At 44.7% G+C, this 23850-nt stretch overlaps 2 protein-coding genes and 1 long non-coding RNA gene across 5 annotated transcripts in view; 2 read left to right on the top strand and 1 right to left on the bottom strand.

Moving 5' to 3' along the window:
- The first annotated feature begins 1472 nt into the window (after positions 1–1472).
- Positions 1473–8930, top strand: aste1a (asteroid structure-specific endonuclease 1a). 2 transcript variants are annotated; one of them, XM_085421946.1, is made up of 6 exons: positions 1473–1666; positions 4050–4861; positions 6250–6558; positions 6679–6883; positions 7396–7531; positions 8054–8930. In XM_085421946.1, the coding sequence occupies exons 1-6, from the start codon at positions 1540–1542 to the stop codon at positions 8457–8459; spliced, it is 1995 nt and encodes a 664-aa protein (XP_085278072.1). In that variant the 5' UTR covers positions 1473–1539; the 3' UTR covers positions 8460–8930. The 2 variants fall into 2 exon arrangements, with proteins under 2 accessions (XP_085278072.1, XP_085278071.1); XM_085421945.1 differs by lacking the exon at positions 1473–1666 and having other exon boundaries at positions 3920–4861.
- Positions 8931–17429: 8499 nt separating this feature from the next.
- On the top strand, positions 17430–18933 carry LOC146660026 (uncharacterized). Its single transcript, XR_014913848.1, has 2 exons — positions 17430–17705; positions 18303–18933. It is a non-coding gene; the product is annotated as an uncharacterized LOC146660026 (long non-coding RNA).
- Positions 18934–22484: 3551 nt separating this feature from the next.
- The window catches only part of atp2c1 (ATPase secretory pathway Ca2+ transporting 1), a 32732-nt gene continuing 31366 nt past the window's right edge, over positions 22485–23850 (bottom strand). For both annotated transcript variants that reach the window (XM_085424037.1, XM_085424038.1), the window contains exons 25-27: positions 23758–23850; positions 23531–23672; positions 22485–23290 (exon numbers count right to left, since the gene is read on the bottom strand). The exon at positions 23758–23850 is cut by the window's right edge and continues 3 nt beyond it. In XM_085424037.1, the coding sequence (XP_085280163.1) occupies positions 23169–23290; positions 23531–23672; positions 23758–23850 (357 nt within the window). In that variant the 3' untranslated portion in view covers positions 22485–23168. The remainder of the gene's footprint in view (positions 23291–23530; positions 23673–23757) is intronic.

Here is a 23850-nt window from a genome sequence, read left to right as displayed (position 1 = left end):
TATACTATGGGCATCACGGTGCTGATCCAGAATCCTTACATTATTATTTATTACTAGAGCTACAATAATAAAGCAAAGAGGAGGGGGGAGTAATAAATATGAAATAATGTATTTATGATGATTCCATTTGTTTCACTATCCACTCTGTGCAGGGGCAAAGCTTATTACATCTTTAAACTGTAGAGATACAATCATTTTACTGCTGTAAAATCCAAATTTTGTCTTATTTAAAATATAAATCTAATATAATCTGCTTCTTAATGTATGTTCTTTAAAATACAGCTTGTGTTTTTTAATATATTATAATTATTATTATGTGGACATGCATATTAGATCGTTTTTTAGTGAAATATAATCCCTCCAGAAAGGCAGGAAAAGCCCGGAAACTTACTTTAAAACTAAATATGTTTCTAAATACTTTAAAACTAAACATGTTCCCTAAAACGGTGACAGAGCTACAGACCCATGACAGCCTTACACAGGTAGCCAGCAGCTGTGACCAGCACTACTTGTGCAGTTAATAAAAGGACAGGTAATGTTTGTCGCGCTGTTGCACACACAGCACGCTCGTTTGTTTCAGTTTCAGTTTCTCCTGCAGCTCCGGACCGCTAAAAATGCGCGTGCTCTTTGTGAGCTCGTTCCCGGCTCGTAACCAGCGCGTTCTGCCGTCAAGGGCGATCATTGGTTAAATGTGGTCATGTGACTGATGCAAGCCAGATCCTTTTATTTAGCAAAACTGTGATTAATAGTTAAATATTATTGTTGAGGGGCACAGACAGGACTCCGCACGCACACACACATAAAAAAAAAATAAAAAAAATTTTTTTTCTTAAAAGTTGCCTCAACAAAAGGGCACCTTGGGCACCCATCAGGAAAGGGGCGGGTGCTCAAGCCCCTCCAGCCCCCCCCCCCCCCCCCTCTGCACGTGCCTGCCCTGATAAACACGAGGTCCCGTGTAACTTTATTTCATGTAATCACTGACATTACTGTACATCTCTGTAATGAATGTTTTTCTATATTTCTGTCGAAGGGCAGGAGGACGTTGTTTCCATGGCCACACATTTGGGGGGACACAGGCACGTGAACACATATGATCAGTGTTGGTCAAGTTACTTGAAAAATAATAATAATGATAATAATAATAATGGATTGCATTTATAGAGCGCTTTACAATGCCACTATTCATTCACTCTCACATTCACACACTGGTGGAGGCAGCTACAGCTGCAGCCACAGCTGCCCTGGGGCAGACTGACAGAGGCCAGGCTGCCATATCGCGCCATCGGCCCCTCTGGCCAAAAAGAGTAATCACGAAAAAAGTAATCAGTAACTAATCACTGACGCGTTACTGCCCATCTCTGCATATGATATTTCCGCTGTTGCAGGCTGACTTTGGTGGATCACCCAAATATCACCCAGCCCCTCTCAGCGCGTGCACGCTGCTATCAGCTATAATCAGCTGATGTGAAGAAATGAAACTTAAGGAAACACAGAGCGGAGGAGGCGCAGTTAGAGATCCGCGGCGCACTCACACCCAGGATGGGGGTTCAGGGTCTGACCACCTTCTTAGACAACCACCAGAAGATTTACCGGGACGTCCAGTTCGGCAGGAGCCGGCTGGTGATCGATGGATCCAACCTGTACCACTGGCTGTACTTTGAGTCAGGTGAGCAGCTCCGGTCTGAACTCCAGGAGTCTGTTCAGTTTGTGAGCTGCAGGTTTATGCGCACCCTCTTTACTGACGTCATTAAGGTCACTGATTCTGCTGATAAGAAGTATTAGTACTATTACTTAATACTGCTGTTAATACAAACGGACGACCACCGGACAAACGGAGGTGTGACCGGCAAAAAATGTGTGTGTGTGTATTATGGTGTGTGCGCGTGTGTTTGTGTTATAGAAGCAAGAATTCGTTTTAAAATTCTTGTTCTAACATACAGAGCATTAAACGGCCGCAGATTATTTATCCAAGCTTCTTCTAAAACACTCTGCGGCTCGTGTCTCCGCGCACAGACTCTGTCGGTTGTTCCTCGAACCCGTCTGAAGACAACAGGGGGCGGAGCCTCCAAGTCTGTGGCACCACGGCTGTGGACCAGTTGATTCTGTGGATTCTTTTTAAAAGCAGTTAAAAACTTTTCTGTTCAAACAAGCCTTTTGTTGATCTACGTGTTTTATATTCTTCACATTTTTAATTTGCATTTAAACCTTTTACCTTGTGTATAATGTCTGTTGAGTGTACTGTTTATTATAATCTTTGTGTACAGCACTTTGTGACTGCCTGTCTGTGAAAAGCGCTTAATAAACTTTACTTACATAGTGCACGTGCGCACGTCTTCCCATGCGCGCACGTGTGATGAATGTTAAAACAGATAAGATTTTAAACGTGTCTGAGTCATTAAACCGCAGAATTATGAAACCTGACCGCTGCTGTTGAGCTCTGCAGATGTTGCTCTGGTGTGTGATCTGGATGTTTGGCTTTCAGCTGTTTTACACTAATGCGTTACTGTAATAAAGTAAGGGATTACTATTGCAAAAACGGTAATTAGATTACCGTTACTTTCCCGTAGGAACGCTGCGTTACTGCGTTACTAAAACCGTGAGTTTTTTGCGAGAATGTCTCACGACAGTGACGTAAGCGAGTGCGACGTTCGTGACAACAGCTGTGTGCAGATCAACAATGGATCATATATCGAGTGCAGAGAGAGTATGAGCGTGCAGCGTTTAAAGCGTGGAAGCACTGACCTTACTTTGAGTTTGATTCCATAAAAAGTGACAAAAACATTAGTGTCCGCTGTGCGTGGGAAGAAAACTTCTTTTTACAGCGAAAAAACCCCTAAACTTCCAACAAGCACCGAGTAGCTACGACGTAATGGGAAACTCACAGAGAAACTCGCGGATTCTTCCACTGACCGCGGCACACCTGCACCAGGGTAAACCTCCGCCTATCCTACTCCTGCTTTACAGGTGAAAATAGAGCAACAGGACCGCTGAGTCTGTGACTTTATTTATTTTCTGCTGTGTTTTACTTGCATCTATTTGAAAGACTGAGTGTAAACACAACAAATATTTTATTTTATGTGCTGGAATGTGCAGAAAATAGGTTTAAATGTTAAACTAATTTCTTCCAGTCAGAGAATGTTGCAGATAATTAAATGTTTGCTTGATGCATAAAGTTAAAAGATTAAAACTGATAAACAAGTTTTAAAAAGAGACTTTTCCATTTGATTACATTTTGTATGATGGATTATGTAGAAAGTAGAATTGGGCTGAAAGATCTATCACTTTATCACCTCTTCAGGGTGTAAATCATGTTTTTAAAAAGTAACTAAGTAACTAAGTAATTAATTACTTTTGAAAATAAGTAATCAGTAAAGTAACAGGATTACTTTACTGACTACGTTTTTGGGGAAGTAATCAGTAATTAGTTACTGATTACTTTTTTCAAGTAACTTGACCAACACTGCTCCTAACCAACCACAAAGTCACAGAGTTCAGAGTTTAGTGAGTTACTGACCCAGAATCAGCTGATGGTGCACTAAACTCAAACACCTTCAGACTGTAGACAGTCACGTTTGATTCAGTCAGATCTGAACCCACAGACTGAGCTCATCAGGGGAGATTACTAAGCTCAGAGATCATTTTCCCAACCTGAGGAGTCGCCCCCTGCTGGAGGCCTAAGTCCCTACAGCTTCACTGTTCAGAACCAGAATCTATAAAAACCACATTACATTTAAATATGTGTAGTATGGAAGCCTTTAAGGTGCTGAGGGAACATCACAGGATCAGTATCTGAAGTACTGGTTTGAGTTCATGCACACTTTCATCACTCAGACGTGCTGAACATTACGCATGTCCTGGATATGTAAAACTACTCGCCTCAGTATTCTTTGACCTTCCTGACATCTTCTCGAGCTTCCTGATGTCACAGCATGGTGACAGCATTTGTTTCAGACAGTTTCTGCTTGATGTCAGTTCAGCATGGTTTGTCGCCACGTGCAAAACTGACTCTTGGAGTCTCTTTGTTGTGTTTGTTTTGGCTGATTCTTCAGGTCTGGACCAGAATCACGGCGGGGAGTATGCTGCCTATGAAAGCCTGATTGAGAGGTTCATCACAGCCCTCAGAACCTGCGAGGTCGATCCTTACATGGTGCTGGACGGAGGCTCGGACCACACCAACAAGAAGCTCGAAACTGTGACAAAAAGGGCAGAGCAGCGGATCGAAAGAGCCCATCGAGCAGCAAAGGACGGGGGTAAGGAAGACATCCGGCCAATTATGACCAAGTGGGTGTTCAGACAGACGCTGACCCGGCTGAAGGTCCCGGTCGCCCAGTGCTTTGGCGAGGCCGACCGGGAGATAGCCGCCCTAGCTGATAAGTGGCAGTGCCCAGTGCTTTCCAACGACAGCGACTTCTACATCTTCAACCTCTCAGCAGGATTGTTGCCCATCTCTTACTTCCAGTGGCAGGATGTAAAGGGGAATGGCTCAAAGAGCTACATCCCTTGTAAGAGGTACTATACCTCCAGCTTCTGCATCTACTTCGAAATCCAGCCCCAGCTCCTGCCCACCTTCGCTGCCCTGGCTGGGAACGACTACGTGAAGCTGCCGAAGTTTATCTGGAGTTGGTTTGCCCCAGACGCCAGTAGGCCTCAGAGCCGCCTGGAGGGCCTGCTGTGCTGGATGAAGGACTTTGAGCAGCCAGAGGACACCTTGAAGGCAGCAGTGGAGCTGATGGGAGGAAAGAGCCAGAACAAGGAGAAGATGCTGCAGAGTTTGTCTGTGGGGATGGAGGAATACAAACTACCTCGCAGCTCGCTGGTGGAGTTCTTCGTCCGTGGGGTTGTTCCTCCGTTCCTAGATGAGGTAATGATTCTCATTCAAGGAAAAATGTCCTTTATTGAGGTCTGTCGTTCCACTGTGGAGACCAAATGTCTTCCAACCTGGAGTGCAGAAGGTCAGTTCTGTTTTCTCATAGAGGCAAAGCTGTGACAGCAGTCATTGGTTTTTGAAGTCTTGCTTTGAAGCCTCAAGAATGCATTTACACAGTGCAATAATGTTTAATTTAGTAAAAACCTAAAACGAGTTACTGATCACATAAACTCATCTAGAAAGTGTTTACAGAGGTAAAGCCAGGAAGCCGCTTCCCCCTACAGCTATCGCCACCTGCTGGCTACTGACAAGAATGCAGACATGACGGAGCTCCTCACTGGCCTCACTTTTCAGACCTGGAAACTGTGTCCATCTTTCCTGATGTCTGTGGCTGTTCCCTGATGAAGAACAAGACTCTGTACCATCTGAGTCTTTGACCCTTTGAAGTCAAACACTGTTTTAAGAAGTTTTTAGGTTTATATGTTGAGGACCTAGATCACATGTGAACTCAGGGATGGTTCAAGTTGTGGACGGCTTTTCTCCCCGGACCCAAAGTCTAGAAAAAAGGACTTTGGGTGATTTCTTCTTCTCAGAGACAGAGGTCCTCAGACGGTCTTTAAGTATAACGTGCTGGAAGGGTTCAGTGCTGCAGATGCAGGTGGAAGAGTCTGGAAATGGGAGCAGAACTCAGGACCATGGCTACAAGTTCAAGACTGGAAACAGTCTAAATGTCCATCTGACCATCGTCAGGTCCAAGAAGTTAGTGTTACTGATGGAACTAAGGCAAGCTTCTGTAGGGATCGGGCAAACGAGCCTTCAGATTAGTTCGTGACGATCAGTACATATGTTTTCTGACATATCCTAAACTCAAACGCCATAAATATCAGAATGGTTTTTGTTCTACCAGCATCTGCTCTGATCTTGATGCTTTATAACCAGAGCTGTAAATTTACAGACAGCTACTTTCACCAATTGCTACGAAGATTTCAGATACGAGCAGCAGAAAGGATGTTCCTCTGAAGGGTGTCCAGGCTCAGAGACAGGATGAGCAGTTCAGGCACTCAGGAGGAAAATAGAGCTGCTGGTCCTTTACATCTAAAGGACGTCTGGTTAGGATGTGTCCTGCCTGCTGTGCCTGTGAGCTGGATGTGGATGTGCTGCAGAACATGGGTGGACTGGAGGATTCTCCTAGCTACTGGCAATTACACTAGAAAAAAAAACACTTAAAAAACATCAAAATGTCTTTTTTCCCACCAAAATGACAGTTTTACTCTCCTGAACAAAGGGTTAGGGAGTTGGGACATTTACACCTCAGAGGGTTTGTAAATGTAAATGTTACTTGAGGTAAATGTCTGGTAAAACCTTCGTGTCCTGGTCTCCAGGAGCTCATTGGTCGCATCCCAGCTTGGATGCAGCTGTGTGTGATGCAGGCCCGGCTACCCGGGGACACCCTGGACGTACTGCTGCTGCACAGGCTGAGCCTCGGCACCCCCGTGGACCACAAAGACCTGCCCAGTGCTAACTTGACCTCCAGACCTCTCCGCCAGGTGATGTATGGGCTGCTGCTGGGCAAAGAGACGTCATATAAGGTGGAGGAGAGAGACAGGGAGGACCTCCAGCTGAAATTCATCCGAATCAAACCAACCTTCAGTCGAGTGGCTCAGCGGCTCCAGCTGAACTCACTGCATGAGGTGACAGTTTTAGTGGAAATGAACTGCGGTTTGTGTTTTTAATCCTCAGTGCAGCAAGCTAACTTTAATGTCTGTCACAATGTCGTTTCGACTCTTCGTCCGGCTGTCTCGTGGCCCCAGGCGCAGCTCTCTGAACGTCTGGAGGTCTTACTCGAGGCTCTCGGGGTGAAAGAGGAACTTCTGAACGAGCTGCCGCCTCAGCTGCGCCTCCTAGTGGCTGTGACCTGTTACTGGTGGAACAGAGCTCGGCCTCGTCCGGACCTGAAGCTGCTGAAGTCGTTGCTGCTGGGAATGAACCTCAAAGACACATCGCGACTCAGCGCAGGTAGGAAACACAACCAGAGGAGACGTTACCAAAGCCTGCAGTTCCTCTGGTGTCCAGCAGAGGCAGCAGTGAGTCAGTCCCCATAGAGTCCCATGTTAAAACTACAGCAGAAATAAACATGTTTACAGCCTGATACTGTTCTGTTCTCGGACATTCTCTGGACAGTGCTCACCTGTTTAAACTGGATTAAGGCTAAAGGTTTATTAGCAGCAGAGACGTGTGTGTGGACTGTATCATGGATATTATTACCTGTGAAATAATCTCCAGGCTCAGTTCAGTCCAGAAATAACAACCGTGTTAGTCTGTTTTACATTACACGACAAAGAAAGGTTCAAATCTACGATTCTGAAGATAAAATCAGCTTTTAAAACTTTGATTCTTCTGATCTTAGTTTTTATTATTATGTTTAGTTGAAGGTTTTTCTTCTTTCGGTGCTGCAGAAATCTTGTTGGTTTAAAAATGTTTCTAAATAAGTCCCTCTGTGTGTGTGTGTGTGTGTGTGTGCTTTGCAGTTGTCCAGGCTTGCTGTCATCAGAAGCCTGATGTGGGCGTGGCTCACTCCTTCAGCCAGTGGCAGGTGTGCATGAAGGACAGCATGCACCTGAACCAGCTGCTGGGCCTCCCTCTGCCTGAACCAGACGTCGCACGGTGAGGCGTTCTCTCAAAGCGCTTGTTCACGAGGTCGTTTGTAGGCATGGGGCAGATCAGTGTGCCAAACGTGCATAGGCGTGTTTTTATTATGGCGTGCTGTAGAAACCGTTACATGACTTCTTCTATGTGACGTTTGTGTTTGCGGAGGCTTTAATCAGTACAGTTCTGTACAATCGCTCTGCAAGATCAGTGACTCGCAGCTGTTTCACAGTATAAATGTGCATATGCAGGCAGACTCACACAGCTGTGTGTTTGCATGGAAAAGCCTCAATTGGCTCCTGATCCATGGATGGATGGAGCCCCTCCCTCACAGTTTGATGAAAAAGTGGCAGCAAAGAGCGGGGACTGTGTTGTAGAGTTTCAGGAGGTTCTCACATGAGCTCAGAGCGCTCTGGACTCGCCTGCTTAAACCAACATGTTTGTCTGGAAGGAGAAAGAGAGCAGAGCTTAGTTAAAGGCTGGTTTGGACAAATGATCCAGCAGAGCGAACATTCTCCATCTTCTCTTTATGATCTCCAGGTTCTATCAGGGGACGCTGGTCCACCAGCTGGTCCACATGAGGAGGACAGGGAGCAGACTGAAGCGTGTCCTGAAGCCAGATCAGGCCAGTGTGCAGCAGTACCGCGACATGCTGTCAGCCATCCGCCGGCTCCGGCTCCGGCCCCGGCCCCGCCAGGGCTCCGAGTTCTCAGAGAGCGAGCAGGCAGAGAGGCGGGCTCTGAACGACCACACCAACCTCAGGCTGTTCCAGCTGGACTACGACGAGGAGACAGAGGCTCGCAGCTTGGCCCGGGCACAGGAAGACCTGCGGCTGGATGATCGGCTGCTGCTGAGAACTCGGTACAAAACCAAGGAGAGAAGGAATCGCTGCAACAAAGTGGAACTGAGCCGGAAGGAGGAGGGCCGAGGCATGGACCTCCTCTGACGGACCGTCGCTGGAACCGCCGTCAGCATCCACTCTGTCTGGCTTCAGCCCACTTTTTTTTAATTTTTTTTTTATAACTTTTTATTTATCATTTTACAGTATGGGAATACAAAACTTAAGGTCAGCATGGGAGACATTCACAGTTCCAGTAATAGCATCTACTTACATCATGGTAATATTCATTTATTCAGTGCAAAGGGGAGTACACAACCCATTTTTCCCAGAGCTTCTTAAATTTCTCGAGCTCGAGTCTAAGGACAAAGGTAAGCCTTTCCATTCCAAAAATTTCTTCCACTATCCCACGCCATTGGGCCGGAGTTGGAGGGTCTGCCTTTAGCCACCTACGGCTTCAGCCCACTTTCTCCTCCCTCTGTTGGCTCCTGTGCTCCAGACTCTTTATGGGACAAATATCTGCTAGTTTTTCCACAATCTGGGTCATTTCAGAGGATTTTACAGCCTTTTATTTGTGATTTTACAGGAAGCATGAATGTAAGTTTAATAAAAGGAACCTCATCAATAAAGATTTAAATGTTTCTGACCCCCAATCTTTTTTTCCTGTCCTGTCTGAAGGATAAGAAAAATGCCCAACAGATTTCTTTTACTGCTCCTGCTATACTGGTCCACTTGATTGTCATATTTATCCAGTCTTTATTATTATTATTATTATTATTATTATTATTATTATTATTATTATTATTATTAATTTTGATTTTATTTGGAGTTATTACAGGACCGGGCGATGGGAAACAGAAAGAAAGAGGGCAAGAGAGAGAGAGAAGACAGCAGGGAAACCATGGCAACAGCCAACCTCAGCATCAGCAACAGTCAATACTAAACATGAATGTTACTGAGCAGCACACAGGACTGATAACGCACGAGATGTTTGGAGACAGCAGCCAACCCAGACAGTGTGTGTCTGTTTACACCTGTGTGTGTGAGCGCTTGTGTTCATCAGGTTTCTCCATGTAAGTGTCTGATAGTGGGAGTGGGGAGCCATGGCCCCGCCCGCACAGGTCCTTAGGCAGGCATGGAGGAGATCCCCCCAGAGCCCGAGGAGGACCGACTCCCATCCAGGGCCGTCGTCTGTGGCTCTTCTGCGCAGCTGCTGTCTCTGCTGCTATTTTCGGGGACTTCTCATTTTAAGGACAAATTTGCGTCACACTTGGATCAATTCTTGCTTTTTCAGAACGTCTCACCGCGCTCTTCATTTCAGTTTGTTAGAACATCACATTTGTGACAAGTTACTAAACATGTGGACACCAGATGGCGCTCTGCGGTGATCACAGCATCGTAAGTGTTTGTTTGGACCCGTGCAGCTGCAGATCATAAATCAGCTTCTGAAAAACACATCTGGGTGTTTCAGCTTGTTGGAAGTGCGTCGGGCATTTTGCAGTATTTTGGTTGCAGACTGACGTAATATGACGAAGGTTTCAGGCATTTTACGAAACGCACGCGGCGCCCACAGGACATCAGAAGATCTGTCCGGTGGGTTGATTCTCAGGTTCGTGTTTGGCTCGGTGCTCTCGTACTGTCAAGTACTTGTAATCCTTTACAGTTTCTTCTGATTGCTTAAGCACATTTTTTGTAACTATTGGCTAATTTTGCAAAACTCTTCACACAAATAAGAAAACCTGTCACCCAATCATCAAAACATTGTAGTTCTCTTGCAAAAGCAAACACAGCTAGATTAACTCTCCACACCTTCGTAAAAGTGGTGTTTCCGTATCAAACAGTGCACACAAGCCATCATCTACTAAGCACACAATGCGCCAACTGCACACTGATGGTATGAATAAAAACACATCTGGCTTTTGCTTTCTCTGTGCACAAGGTAGGCTATGTCAGTGTGAGCTCATACTTCTGTCATAGATCCATAAGCATAGAGGGATCCAAACTTCAAGTACTGGAGTTTATTCACACACATCAAAACAAACACAAGTGTTTATTTCCAAGTATAGGATTATTTGCAATCGCCATAATGACTATATGGGTTACTTGGTCTGCAGTGAACATGCTTCCTCTGCCCCAGCATCTGGTCATCTAGCAATTCTGTAAAGTAACAATTTCAGTATTTTTACATCAGTGGTATTGGTGTGTTTCTCATTGGCATATGGCAGTGCTACAAATCTTTGTGCGAAGTGACTGTACTCACCGATTCTCATTTCAAGATGTCCTTATGGTGCTTGCTACAGTGTAGCGGCTCGAGTTAGGCTGGACCCGTTGGCCAGCTACCCTCAGGGTCATTCCACGGTTGATGACATGGTCCACTATTGTAGCTCTGATGTCATCAGCAATTCTATTTCTTACTCTTCCTACCCTTCCTCTCCCCCCTCCTCGTCTTCCTCTTGCTCCTCCTTGTCCTTGTCGTCCTCTTCATCCTACTTCTTCACCTCCACGTCCTCTTCCTCGGCCTCCTCTACTTCTCACTCTTCCTGCTCCCTCCATTGTACTCCGCACACACAGCTTACCTGTATTATAGTGCTTAGGCTGATTGCAAAGTGAACTAATTATCTAAAGAAGTTTTCACATGTGAAAGTGTGCCAGACAGTTGGCAAATTAGAGTTAATGATAGCCATACATGTGTATGCTTTTGCTAGGAGTGTGTTGGAAATTTGGTAATTGAGTGTTGTGCAGTGAATTGTGCCTACAGTTTTGCAAAGTGTGTGTTACAAAATTGCAAACTGAGTGCAAAGCAGTTTTTGTGCTTTTAGTTTTGCAAACTCAGTGAGTGGTTTTGCTATAAGTCTGAATAGTTTTAGAGATTGTGCTACAGGAATCACAGTTAGGGTTTAAGCATTCAGAAAAAACTGTAATAACAGCCATAACCTTAGGGAAAGATTTAGTATTCAAAAACACTTAAAGTCCATAAAGCAGACGCACTGATTCTGCAGAATCCTAAACAGACATTACCTGATTCATGAATCATCCCTTTAGTGTCACAGCTGGAAACAGCTGGATAGTTTTATATCTAATAAAATATAAAGAAATGAACATTTTCAAATCAGCGGTTTGCAGAACAAAGAACAAAAATTTCCACACGAATCCTAGAAAGTAGCAGAAAGGACATAAAAACTGTACTGCAGTGCATAAATGTACAGCACTCCTCGCCTCTGTGCACGTTGATCTGAGCGTGCTCAGCTGCGTGCGTGAACGACGCTCTGCTCGTGTTTCCATTAAAGAAAAATCGATTCGATTTTAGCAAAGAGTGTGAAATTCAGAGCAAACAGAAGCAACAGTGTGAAGACAAAGAGTTTGTCTGCGTTTGCTCTCTCCGGCCGTCACGTCGTCTAAAACAAGTCCTTAAAGCAGCCGACTCTGGTTGTGAAACAATAATCACAATAACTGATGATTTAATTTATTTTTTACCTGAAAACAAAGAAAAAAAAATCATTTTTATGAGGTTTTTATCAGACTTAAATTTGAAATGGAATAAAATAAATTGTGTCAAAATGTTTGAATTAAGTTTTAATTAAAAGTGGGGAAAAATCCACTTCATATTAATCAAGTATCAATCAAACCAGATGGGGACATTTTTGACCCCTGAGGACCACAGCTGTGATTATGTGCTGCCATTTAAAATTTATAAACGCTTCAAAAAAAACCTTTCTCACTAAAGTTCAACATACAGCACTCTGTAGTTAGACAAATAGTAAAATTTATCTAAACAATTAAATATTTTATTGTGTCATTTTGTTTTCACTCAAAATCAAAGTATGCTTTATGTAAACAAGGTCTGGTGGCCATAGAACAAATAATGTAGGGTAAATTTTGTGTTAATGTGTTGGTCTTAAGTTAAACTAAGGTGTAACACTGAATTGATTGACAATTTATACTTTATACTTTAAAAAACACTCGAAGTGGGGACATTTTTGACCCCTGAGGACCACAGGTGTATGGAAATCGGGAGGACATTATGAGGGTTAAAGAAGCTTCTTTATAGAGCCCGAGAAGTGAAAACACATGAAGGTAACTGCATGTAGTGGCTTCTCCTTCCTTAAGTAGTCGTTCTGAATACTGACTTGTAAATGAGGTGGTAGGAACAGACGTGCTTTTCCAGCATAAACCTCGTGTGCAGAGATGTGTTGTTCAAAATGAGCTCATGGAAGCTGCTATGATTTCATTACAATGTGTAAGTGTGTCTGAATAAACACAAAATAACCAAAGTTAAAGATGAATTTCACAGTAACATCACAGTGAATGATCCAGGCTGCGATTACTGTTTCACGCAAATCTGGCTGCGCTCTGCACAAGACAGACGTTAGAAAACAAAGAACTCAAGCAGCTTGTTTGTTGGCGGTGGTTCATCACCTCGAGGTGCTCCAGCTTCCTCCCACAGTCCAAACACATGCATGGAGTTTCATTTGGCCCCCAGCCCTCCTCCTCCCCCTGCAGTGGGGATGCCATAATCTGCAGTTTGTTCTGTTAAAGGAAGCTTTTTCCGTGCTCTCAGTCTGAAGTGTTTACAGCAGCTGTTCAACATCACACTGCTGGAATAAAAACTACTTCCTGTTGAGTTTCCTCTGCACGCAGAACGCTGTGTGCGCTCACGATTGTGATCCAGATGAACTGACGCGTGCTTCTTCATCATCAATGTGCTTTGCTACGGGATCCGTGGGTACCTCAGTACAGTGATGCATGGAGGCAACTTTACTGCAGCCACAGAAATCCTAAACTGGGAGAAAGAAAGCGACACCGCTGGATCACAGCAGCAAAACAGAAGGAAATAAGATGGATTTCATTTTTCATTCTATCGGACAGATTTGCTGCAAATATTTGTGATGCTGCAACCACGGGGTGACCTAATAATGCGCTGCAATAACAGTGCAGTAAAAACAACATTCAGCATGAATTACTGCCTCCAAGATCCAGTGCGAGCTCAGGCAAGTGTTCAACAGCGAGGCCGTTCAGATGGACGACAAGAGGCTGAAGGAGAACCTGCTGTTGCGATAACAAATGACTCTTCTGATAGAAATTGCTGAGCAAAAGCTTGGGAGGACTCAGCTGCAGATGTATCCAGTGGAGAGATGCATCAGAACAAACTGCCCATGACGGTGAAGTCTGTGACAGCTGACTGTAGCATGTGCAGGAGAGCACAAGCCATCCCAGCACACTGCAGCACGCAGGCATCGGTGTGACGCTCGCTGTGCGCACTGCTGAGAAACAGGCGCTGAGCTCCCCGTCAGTATGTGACTAATGGGTTACAGTGATGATGATGATGACATCACTGGTAACATTTTGTCCTGAAAGCAGAAAAAAGTAGAGACGTTAAGCAGAGGCCTCTCTGTCTCTCCTCTACATCCATCCATCCTCACAGGTGATTGGATGCTTTACCTGCTCTTCACAATCAATAGCAAAGCTAATAATGAGAGCGGGCACAGCTGATAGACAGAAACAGCCCGGTGAGAATCTATCCGATCTTCTCCACACATCCTCGCCCCTTCGTACAGTCCGCTCTTCTTCAGCTTCCCTTCTGTCAGTTCCACCTGCTCGCCTGACTACCATTGGACTCAGAGCCTTTAGTTGTTCTGCCTGAGACTTTGGATGCACTTCCAGTTGCTCTACGGACCACACACTGTCTCACCACTTTTAAATCACTACTCAAAACCCATCTGTTTAGAATTGCATACACCTGATCTGTCTTAGGCCATTTTTACCTGCTCAGTTTTTATATTTACTTTTATGACTGTTTATGTCTAAATTTTATCTACCATGTTTGCTATATATACATTTTTCTTGTGTTTTTTATGGTGTTGTTTACGTGCTACTGTAAGGTGACCTTGAGGGTCTGAAAGGCGCCTATAAATAAAAAGTATTATCATCATTATTATTATTATTATTATCATTACAAATCAGACAAAAACAGATGCAGCAGGATCACAAACAGACACATGTTGGCTACATGTTGATGCTAAATGACTAAAATCACACGTGCAACACTTTCTACATATTTGACAACAGAAGAAGAACACAAACAAAGTTGGAATGTATTTTTAATTATTTTAAATTTTTATTTTATGCCAAATTAGATATTTTGCATAATCAAGCACCAAATCACAAAGTCTCCTCCCTGTTTGTACTGTAAGGTCAAAACCCTACAGTACTACAGAGAACCCCAACAATCAAACGATCCCCCTCTGAGCAAGCACGAGGCGACTGTGGGGAAGAAAAACTCCCTTTTAACAGGAAGAAACTTCCAACGGAACCGGGCTCAGAAGGGACGGCCATCCGCTGCGACCGGTTGGGGGGGATGGAAATCAAAAAGGAGACGAGATGGCGTGAACTACAGTTGTTAGAATTTGGATTTGGTGCTAAAATTCTGCTTCAAGATGTTAAAAGAAGCAGGGCGGCAGGGAAAAGCCAGGATGGTCATTTCAATCATCTCTGGCTTCAGTGAACCACCTGAAGGGTTTTCGCAGAGTTTTTCCCAACGCTGAAAAAAACCTGGAAATTTTGGACTTTTTGGGAGGACCGGGGATGACTCCGAGGCGCATTTTTAGATGCTTTGTCAGAACCTCATCAAAAGACGCATCCTTTGCCATCGCAGCCTTTAACACAGTGTCTGGGGAGCCAAACTCCTTGATGAGGCATTTGGTCATTTTCTTGATGAACTTTTTCTTGTCCTTCATCAGACTTGTGACGGACTCTGTGCTGCTGAGTTCAGGCTGCATCAGATCTCTCAGACGCTTGAGGATCGCGTCAGGTTCTTTTGTAGTACATGCTGCCCTGGCAAAAAAGTGCTGAGTTTCAGGTTTGGATTTTCTGATGACTCTCATCATGAGGAGAACGGCGAGGTCACTGGAAATTTTCTCAGCATCAGAAGATGACGCTGATACAGACCTCATCTCTGACATGTCAGAGGAATCCTTGGGTGAGCCTGAAACACTGGCAGAGCGTTTTTGTGGGGAAATGCTCCCAGACTTTGGTGACTGATCAGGTGTCTGATCAGGTGAGTGATCAGGTACCAGAAAGCATTTTTCTGGGGTACTGCTCCCAGACTTTGGTGACTGATCAGGTGTCTGATCAGGTGACTGATCAGGTGACTGAAAAGGTACCACAAAGCATTTTTCTGGGGTACTGCTCCCAGACTTTGGTGTCTGATCAGGTGACTGATCAGGTGACTGAAAAGGTACCACAAAGCATCTTTCTGGGGTACTGCTCCCAGACTTTGGTGACTGATCAGGTGACTGATCAGGTGACTGAAAAGGTACCAGAGAGCATTTTTCTGGGGTACTGCTCCCAGACTTTGGTGTCTGATCAGGTGACTGAAAAGGTACCAGAGAGCATTTTTCTGGGGTACTGCTCCCAGACTTTGGTGTTACAGGTGTCGGAACAGATTCTCTTCCACTTCCATCTGAATCTGTGCTGGTTTCCTTTGTTGGGATCTTCGTTCTTTTAATAATGTTCTGGATTTCTTCCCCAGCCACAGAAATTTTGTCCTCAATCAGGTGATCTTCGTCTTCGTTCTCCACCCAGAGTAAAAGTTTTTGTACAAACTTTTCTACTGCGTCTTCTACGAGCACATAGAGGACTTCAGCAGAAAAGGGAGGCTTGGATCCATGTGCTGGTTGTGGAGTCCTGCAGATGACGGTGTCAGACAGGGATCTACCCATTACAGGTTCGGGGACTTGATACAGTCGATCCGTCATAAGTAGATCAAACATTTTTGCCGTTAACTCCACAGTGAAATCTCTGGTTGCTCCACCAGTTCTAAAGTTTTCCACTGTTTTGTGGATGCTGAAGAGTTTTTCTTCCTTTGTTAATTTCTCATACAACTGATTAACGTCTGATCTAATCGCGTCGAAGTCGACGGGAGAGGAGCGTATGTAACGGAGCAGTGTGTTTCGGCTGGAAACCGTACTGTTATCAGAGGGCACCGTGTCACCTTTGGGGTCCTTGCAAATGTTTTTCAGACAAACAAGAAATTTTCTGTTTGCCTTTATTACTTTTCTCAGGTCTTTTTTCGTTGTTTCAAATTGTTTTCTGGCAAACATGGAAAAGCGCTGTTTGCGTGCTTTGAGCCGGGAGTGAGAGGTGGATTGCAAACATCTGGAGAAGAAGTCTCTCAGCTTGTTGGTAATTAATCCTGCATTAAAGGCAGGACTCCTCTCACAGGGCTCTTCGCTGCTTACATCCATGTCGCCAATGATCTCATTTATGATGTCAGCTGCAACCACTTCTACTGGGGTTGCAGCCCGGAAACTTTGGCTTCCTGCGGCTCGTTTTGTTTCGTCCTTTTCTGTTAGAGTTTCTTCCTCATCTTCATCTGTCATCTCTCCATCTGAGCTCCTTGATGACAGAATCACAGAAATCTCTTTGATTGCTGATTGCACGGACATCTTTGAATCCGTACTTTCTGTACCGGAATCAGAGCCGCTCGACAGCTCACGCGCGTGCCTTTTAAGGCACGAGGCAGCGTGGCAAACCATGCGGTGCAGCTTTTTAATATCACTACATTTGCCGCTGACATAAACGGCGGGGTCTTGCGGGAGATCGGGGCTTTCTCTAACGAGTTTGACCGTTGAGCTGACCTTTTCGGAGATCTCTTCCTCAACCATCCGTGTCAGCTCGTCAGTGCTCTCAGGTCGCTGTTCCAGGACGTTAAGAGCGCCGGCGATGGCAGCTGAGATGGAGTCTCCGAGGGACGGGCTTATTTTCCCCGCACCTAAAGGCTCCGGATCTTCCTTCATCATGCGATCCTGAATAACAGGAAGGGCATTTTTGAGGATTCTGCTAGAGGCGGTCTGAATGATTTCACAAATCATATCAGCGAGCACCGCTCGGACGCCTGAGTCGCATGTGCCACTTTCTATCATGCTCCACTCAGCTCCAGAGAGCCTTTGGAAGCACCTGTTGAAAGGTGGCATAATCTGGTCTGGTGTGACCACGACTGTATTTTCGTTTTCGCTGCGTGTTGACATGGTTGTATCGCACATTAGATTTTCTGGGTTTGAGAGAACAGCTGGATAATTTCCTTGTTGGGAGAACGCCGACTGTTGAACATTTGCAAACAGGTGAGCAGTGATGTTTCTGTGTGAGCGCTCCTATTTAAAGCTTTCCCTGCCTGTGACGTGGCTGTGACGATCAAAGCAGAAGCTGATTCCTTTGATCTGCCAGTGACGCCACACAGAACGCACGAGCGCACGGATAGAAGCCGCGCCCTCACCATATCCCAGGATTCACTGCGAGTCAGCGGTTGAAGAAAAATGGCGGACGGCCGAAGTGAAGCGCAGAAATACCGTCTTCAAAGTGAGCGCGGCGCTTTTGTCCCACTGCAAATATACCGCGGAACAAATGTTAGCATAATGAAAAGTCTTAAAGTCGCATTTAGCGACCCTTCGGCTAAGTTACGTGACGTTAGTGAGGTCGCGTTTAACGCGCTCTTTCTCCGTTAGTTCGTTCAGGTTTCTGCCGAAGCTCCGTCTGTTTGTCGCCGTGAAGCCAAACGTACTTAAACGGTTCAGGAAACACCGAGCAGACGGTTGAGCAAATATGTGGCCCGCGAACTGCGGTGAGGACGCAGACTCAAGCATGCTGTGCTGCAGTTTGTCCTTAAAGAGCTCTCATCCTGTTTAAAGCGCTAACAATGAGACAGACAGTAGATGGAGAAGTCCTCCTGCTGTTTCCTGCTGTTGTTGTCAGGCTTATATCAAACAACCCGAGTCTGTCACCTTTGTTATAAAGACCAACACTCTGCAGGATCCTGTTTCTCTCTGATTCAAACACATAAAGTGTGTCTTTGTGACGATAAGAGGAAACGGTGTTTTCATCCTGCAAGTTCACACAGATTTGATAAACTTCTGCTGCTTTTGTTGCTGACTGCTGTGGTTGATTTCCTTCTGCAAGTGTCCAGAGTCAGAAGAGCCTGAGAAGGTGAGAGGAGACGGAGGCTCTCCACCCCTGATGAGACACCAGGACAGATCCAGGACAGTGTGAGGAGGAGGAAGAGGAGCCAGCAGCAGCTGAGAGATGCAGAGGAGAGCAGACAGCTCTCTGTAGTTGAGGGACTGCTAAAAACACTGAAAACACTTTTATATTTGCTTCCTGTATCTGCAGAAGCATCTCCAACACAACCTGTAACAGCTGCATACAGGAACCACTCACTGCTGTTCGTCCTGCAGGATCTGAGAGGGAACCAAGGAAAAATAAGGGAACCACAGACAACTTTGATAATGCTTTGATTTATCCAGAATATATGTAGTTCAAATGTTGTTTTCATCAGTGGGATTGTGCTGGTTTCAGTGGGGAAAGTGTGCAGCTCATTTAGACACAAAGTTGTCCCTTCATAAGATAAGATAAGATAACCTTTATTAGTCCCACACGTGGGAAATTTGTAAAGTGTGTCAGTATTTTCTAAAGATGTTTCTGTATCATCTCTCTGCTGTTAGAGCCTCCAAACATCAGCCTGCTTATGCTCTCACATCTGCAACATCTGAAGTAAATTATGCTGCACAGTTTTGTCATCAATAAGAGAAGATTTACTGCAGCAGTTTGTCTTCATTTCATCTGAAACACACACGGATCAAATCTCTGACTTTATTTTTGGGATATTGCCCTTAAATGTAACTAAAGCTTTCACACAGGGCTCGTAAATGATATGAAATAGAAACAAATACCTTGAATTTTGACTGAAATGTCATATTTGATTCCACCACTGAGCTTTCTTTGTGCAGAATCAGAATGGGTTTTATTTCCAAATGTTGAGCAGCTTTACAACATTAGCAAATTGCTGCTTAGTGCAAAACATACTGTCAGACAACGCTGAAAGAAAGCAAAACTGAAAAGTGCTCAGTAGATATATACATGATAGCAGGTGGTGCTCAGTGCAAGCATGGAGTGATGCAGTGAACAGTGTAGGCTCACTGTGTTCTGTATCTAGTAAATATCAATGATGTCACTCCTGATACGTTTGTACCATCAAACTGAAATGAGACTAGTGTCAGCAGCTACACTAGCAAACTGTTTTACTAAGCTTAGCATCATTGTTGTCTACGGCGACTCAGCGCATGGCTGTAATGTTCTCTCACGCAGCTAAAACGACAGTTTTCACATAGAAAACAGTTTAACTCAGAACTGGGTGCTTTTGTGTTGAATCGTTTTCATGATGTCTGTTTGTCGGCTGCGCTCGCACAGGATGGAAATACAGGTTTAAAAAGACCTCGAGTCCTTTTTCATGTACTCGTGGTGGCTGCAACTACTCAAACCTTCAAAACACAAAACTAGAATGTTGCCAACTGGTTGTTAAAGAGAATAATCCAAAGCAGACTTCAGGTTTACCCTCATTTCTGATCTTCTCTTGATCTTACACATCATCAGATATGAGACCGAGTGCTCTGTCATGTGGATAGTCAAGTTTTCTGAGTCCTAACGAAGGAAATCTAAAGGTTTCCATCGAATGAAACTAAAGACTGAAAATAAATAGAGGAGCGCTCTCTCCTTCCTCGGCACCGCCGGCGTCGAGCAGAACAGACCCACGCTGACTCCCGGCAAAGGTGGACTTCTCCGTCACCACGGGCAACGAGCTGGCATCCGGCTGCCGTGGCAACACCGTTCACCGTGTGATCACTGCAACAGGTATGTCTTGTATCAACATGACCACCTGCAGCACATCCAATAATGATATTTAACCAAGTTTATTTTTTGCATTTCTTGGTATTTCTTTGTGAAGCACTTCGTGATCTTCGCATCGTGAGGCGCTACACAAACCACATTTTATTTACTTTCAGTGAAATTTAGTGGTGACTTTAAAATCAGTGCATTTTATTTGTCTGTGACTGAGCCTCCATCTTTGGGAGTGGTGCTGTGTGAGACTCTCAAAGCACGTTTTGCACTTTTAGAGGAGATGCACTAAAACTGTAACATCATTAAAAAGACGCTGAAGCCAAACAAACAAAGAACAAAATAAAAACTGTTTGTTCTCTATGATTGGAACTGACATGTGAAATGTGTCGGGTTGTGTCGTCATCATCACTGATTTGTTTGGAGGAGTCGAGCTTGAACGCTCTTTTGTCCCAATTCTAATAATGACAACATTATTCAAATAAGACTGAAGTGGTCGGGCAGAGAATCAGCGCTGTATCCATGCAAACACATGCACAGCAAGCAAACCTCGGCCTTGGATTCAAATGAAGACGCAAACATTTCCAAGTGCGTCCATCTTTGCTGATGATGCAGCAGACACGCTGACCTCCAGTCAGGAGGAGGAGCATGTTCTTCCTCTCACAGACACTGAAGCCTGAAACCGAACAAAGTAGATAAAATCAGAACAGTAGATAAAATCAGTAGTTAAAATGTAAGTTTTGAAATTTAAGCTTAAAGTGTGGATTTGGTGCTTTATTCAAATGCAGCTGAGAACAGGTGAGTCTTCAACCTGGATTTAAATAAACTGAGTGTTTCAGCTGATCTGAGGCTTTCTGGGAGTTTGTTCCAGATATAAGGAGCATAAAAGCTGAATGCAGCTTCTCCGTGTCTGGTTCTGACTCTGGGAACTGATAAAAGACCGGATCCAGATGACCTGAGGGATCTGGAAGGTTCATACTGGGTCAGGAGGTCATTGATGTATTTTGGTCCTAAACCATTCAGAGCTTTATAGACCAGCATCAGAACTTTAAAGTCTATCCTCTGACGGACAGGCAGCCAGTGTAAGGACCTCAGAGCTGGACTGATGTGGTCCACTTTCTTGGTCTTAGTGAGGACTCGAGCAGCAGAGTTCTGAATGAGCTGTAGTTGTCTGACTGATTTTTTAGGTAGACCTGTAAAGATGCTGTTACAGTAATCAAGCCTACTAAAGATGAATGCATGGACTAGTTTTTCCAGGTCCTGTTGAGACATCAGATCTTTGATCCTTGATATATTCTTGAGGTGATAGTAAGCTGACTTTGTTATTGTCTTAATGTGTTTTTCTAAGTTTAGGTCTGCATCCATCACTACACCCAAATTTCTCGCCTGGTTTGTGGTTTTTAGATGTATAGATTGAAGTTCTCTGGTGACCTGTAATCGTTTTTCTTTGGCGCCAAAGACTATTACCTCAGTTTTGTTTTTGTTTAGCTGGAGAAAATTGTGGCACAACCAGTCATTAATTTCCTCAATGCATTTACCAAGAGCCTGTACAGGGCCTCGGTCTCCTGGTGACATTGTGATATATATTTGTGTGTCATCTGCATAGCTGTGATAGTTTATTTTGTTGTTGTTTATAATCTGTGCCAGTGGGAGCATGTAGATGTTAAACAGAAGGGGTCCCAAGATGGAACCTTGGGGAACTCCACATGTGATACTTGTCTGCTCAGATGTGAAGTTACCTATTGATACAAAGTATTTCCTGTTTTCTAAGTATGTTTTGAACCAGTTTAGTACAGTTCCTGAAAGACCTGCCCAGTTCTCCAGTCGTTTGAGTAATATGTTGTGGTCAACTGTATCAAATGCTGCACTGAGATCCAGTAAAACTAGGACTGACATTTTTCCACTGTCTGTATTCAGACATATGTCATTGAACACTTTGGTCAGAGCGGTTTCAGTGCTGTGGTTCTGTCTAAAACCTGACTGGAAGGCATCATAGCAGTTATTCTGTTTTAAGAAGTAACTGAGCTGTTGAGAAACTGCTTTTTCAATGATCTTACTTAAAAATGGGAGATTTGAGATCGGCCTGTAGTTGTTCATTTGTGTCTTGTCAGGATTGTCCTTTTTCAGTATAGGTTTTATTACAACTTTTACTGAAATTAAATTACAATGTTTTAAATGAAATGAACGGGCACTTATTTAAATAATTCCAAATGTATCAAATTAATGACACATTTAATTCATTATTTAATGTCGTATTAAATTTATTCATTTTGTCAGTCCTGGCCCTCCATACTCTCACTGCTGCTGTCCCATTCCTGCACATTACCGCCCTCTTCTGGCCACACTGGGTTATTACCTCTGCCACGTGCCGCTGATTTATTAAGATCTGTTTTCAAAAGCACCTGAAACAGACAAACCCGACTTTCAGGCGAAGTTTACTTTCATTTACACAAAAACGCTGAACACGGATTAATTTTTAAAATATGAACTTTATTAACAAAAATCAGCCCTCAGACTTTTCTCGTAATCAAAGCTTTTGTTTAAAAAACCGTCTTGATTAAACCCACATCACTAAAACTTCCCAGCGTCCAGGAAATGATTCGCTCCTGTTTGTGAGATAAATAAAATTTCACACCAGAACCCATCAGGTTATCAAAATAAATTAAAGATCGAAACATGATTTCCCCCGCTGATTGATCTGTGATTGGTGCTGTACCGTCACACCGCAGACGCTCCCACAGAGGACGCAAAATACAACGTCCACCTCGTGTAGAGAAGCGAGCCCAATAGTAGTCACCGCCGTCTAAACTAAAACAGAACAGGAAGAGGCCACGGAGACGCCCCGAAGTCGGATTTCATCCTAAATGACGGGGCAGGAAGAAGTGGCTCGGACCGCGGCGCAGAGAGAGAGGCTCTAGCTTAACGGCCGCGGCCGGTCGACACAGGTCCAGACCGCTAACCCCGCCCCTTGAGGCCAGGCGCCTCCTCCAGTGCCTGACCGGAGTCTCGTCCCCGTCTGAGGATCTCAGAAAAAAAGTCTTTGAGGTTCAAAGAAGTCAGTGCCATCAGGACAGAGATGCTCCATCACCTCCACCCTCCTCTTCATCCTCCACACACCAGAGTCCGTCAGCCTGGACAGCGAGGGGGGCGGGGTCATACTTCGTGGAAGAAGTCAGAGGGGGGGCTCTTCTCCACCCCTCTCCACCTCTCCACCTTCTTGATGACCTCAGATACGGCGCAGACGGAGGAGGTGAGGGACACGAGGAAGACGAGGTCTGCAGAAAGACAAAGAGAAGGAAACGGTCACACAGCTGTGCGCACATCTGTGTGCTGGGGGGGGGGGGGGGGGGGGATGCAAAGTCCTCGAAAACTAGAAAAAAATATTCCAAGAACTCGAGCAAAAAGAAAAAAAAAAAAAGCACGAAATGAGAAAATCATTTTTCATTTTGTGCTTTGTTCAAAAAGTAAAACAGAAACAGGGAGGAGCTCCTGCAGGAGGACGCGCGAGGACTTACCGAGGACGCTGAGACTCTCCGTCTGGAAGACGCTCTGCAGAGGAGGGAAGTAGATGACGAGCAGCTGCCCCATGATGGAGGCCAGGACGGCGAAACAGAACGTGCGGTTGCTGCACAGCCCCATCTCGTGGACCATCCGGGTCTGAGGAGCAGAGACGGGCACAGCTGAGGTCACATGCTCTTTAATGCGACGGTGAGGTCATGTCAGGTTAAACGTGCGCGCTCACCTGCGATCTGGAGCTCAGAGCGTTGAACATGTCGAAGAACACGAAGCAGGTGAAGGTCATGGTGGTGTCTCGAGGAGTGATCACGTTGTCCTG

This window comes from Rhamphochromis longiceps, linkage group LG11 (assembly GCF_057381845.1).
Source record: "Rhamphochromis longiceps isolate RC_006_pf linkage group LG11, R_longiceps_female_GT1.1, whole genome shotgun sequence".
NCBI lineage: Eukaryota > Metazoa > Chordata > Actinopteri > Cichliformes > Cichlidae > Rhamphochromis > Rhamphochromis longiceps.
The sequence above is the reverse complement of the archived record's forward strand: the minus strand, read 5'-3'. Positions and strand labels throughout refer to the sequence as shown.

What these genes read in the sequence shown, in the direction of transcription:
- aste1a (XM_085421945.1), top strand. Translation starts at nt 3,920, where the DNA reads ATGTCACAGCATGGTGACAGCATTTGTTTCAGACAGTTTCTGCTTGAT. An exon ending in AGCTGAACTCACTGCATGAG is followed by an intron (nt 6,559 to 6,678) that starts GTGACAGTTTTA and finishes TCGTGGCCCCAG; the next exon opens with GCGCAGCTCTCTGAACGTCT. An exon ending in CCTGAACCAGACGTCGCACG is followed by an intron (nt 7,532 to 8,053) that starts GTGAGGCGTTCT and finishes TATGATCTCCAG; the next exon opens with GTTCTATCAGGGGACGCTGG.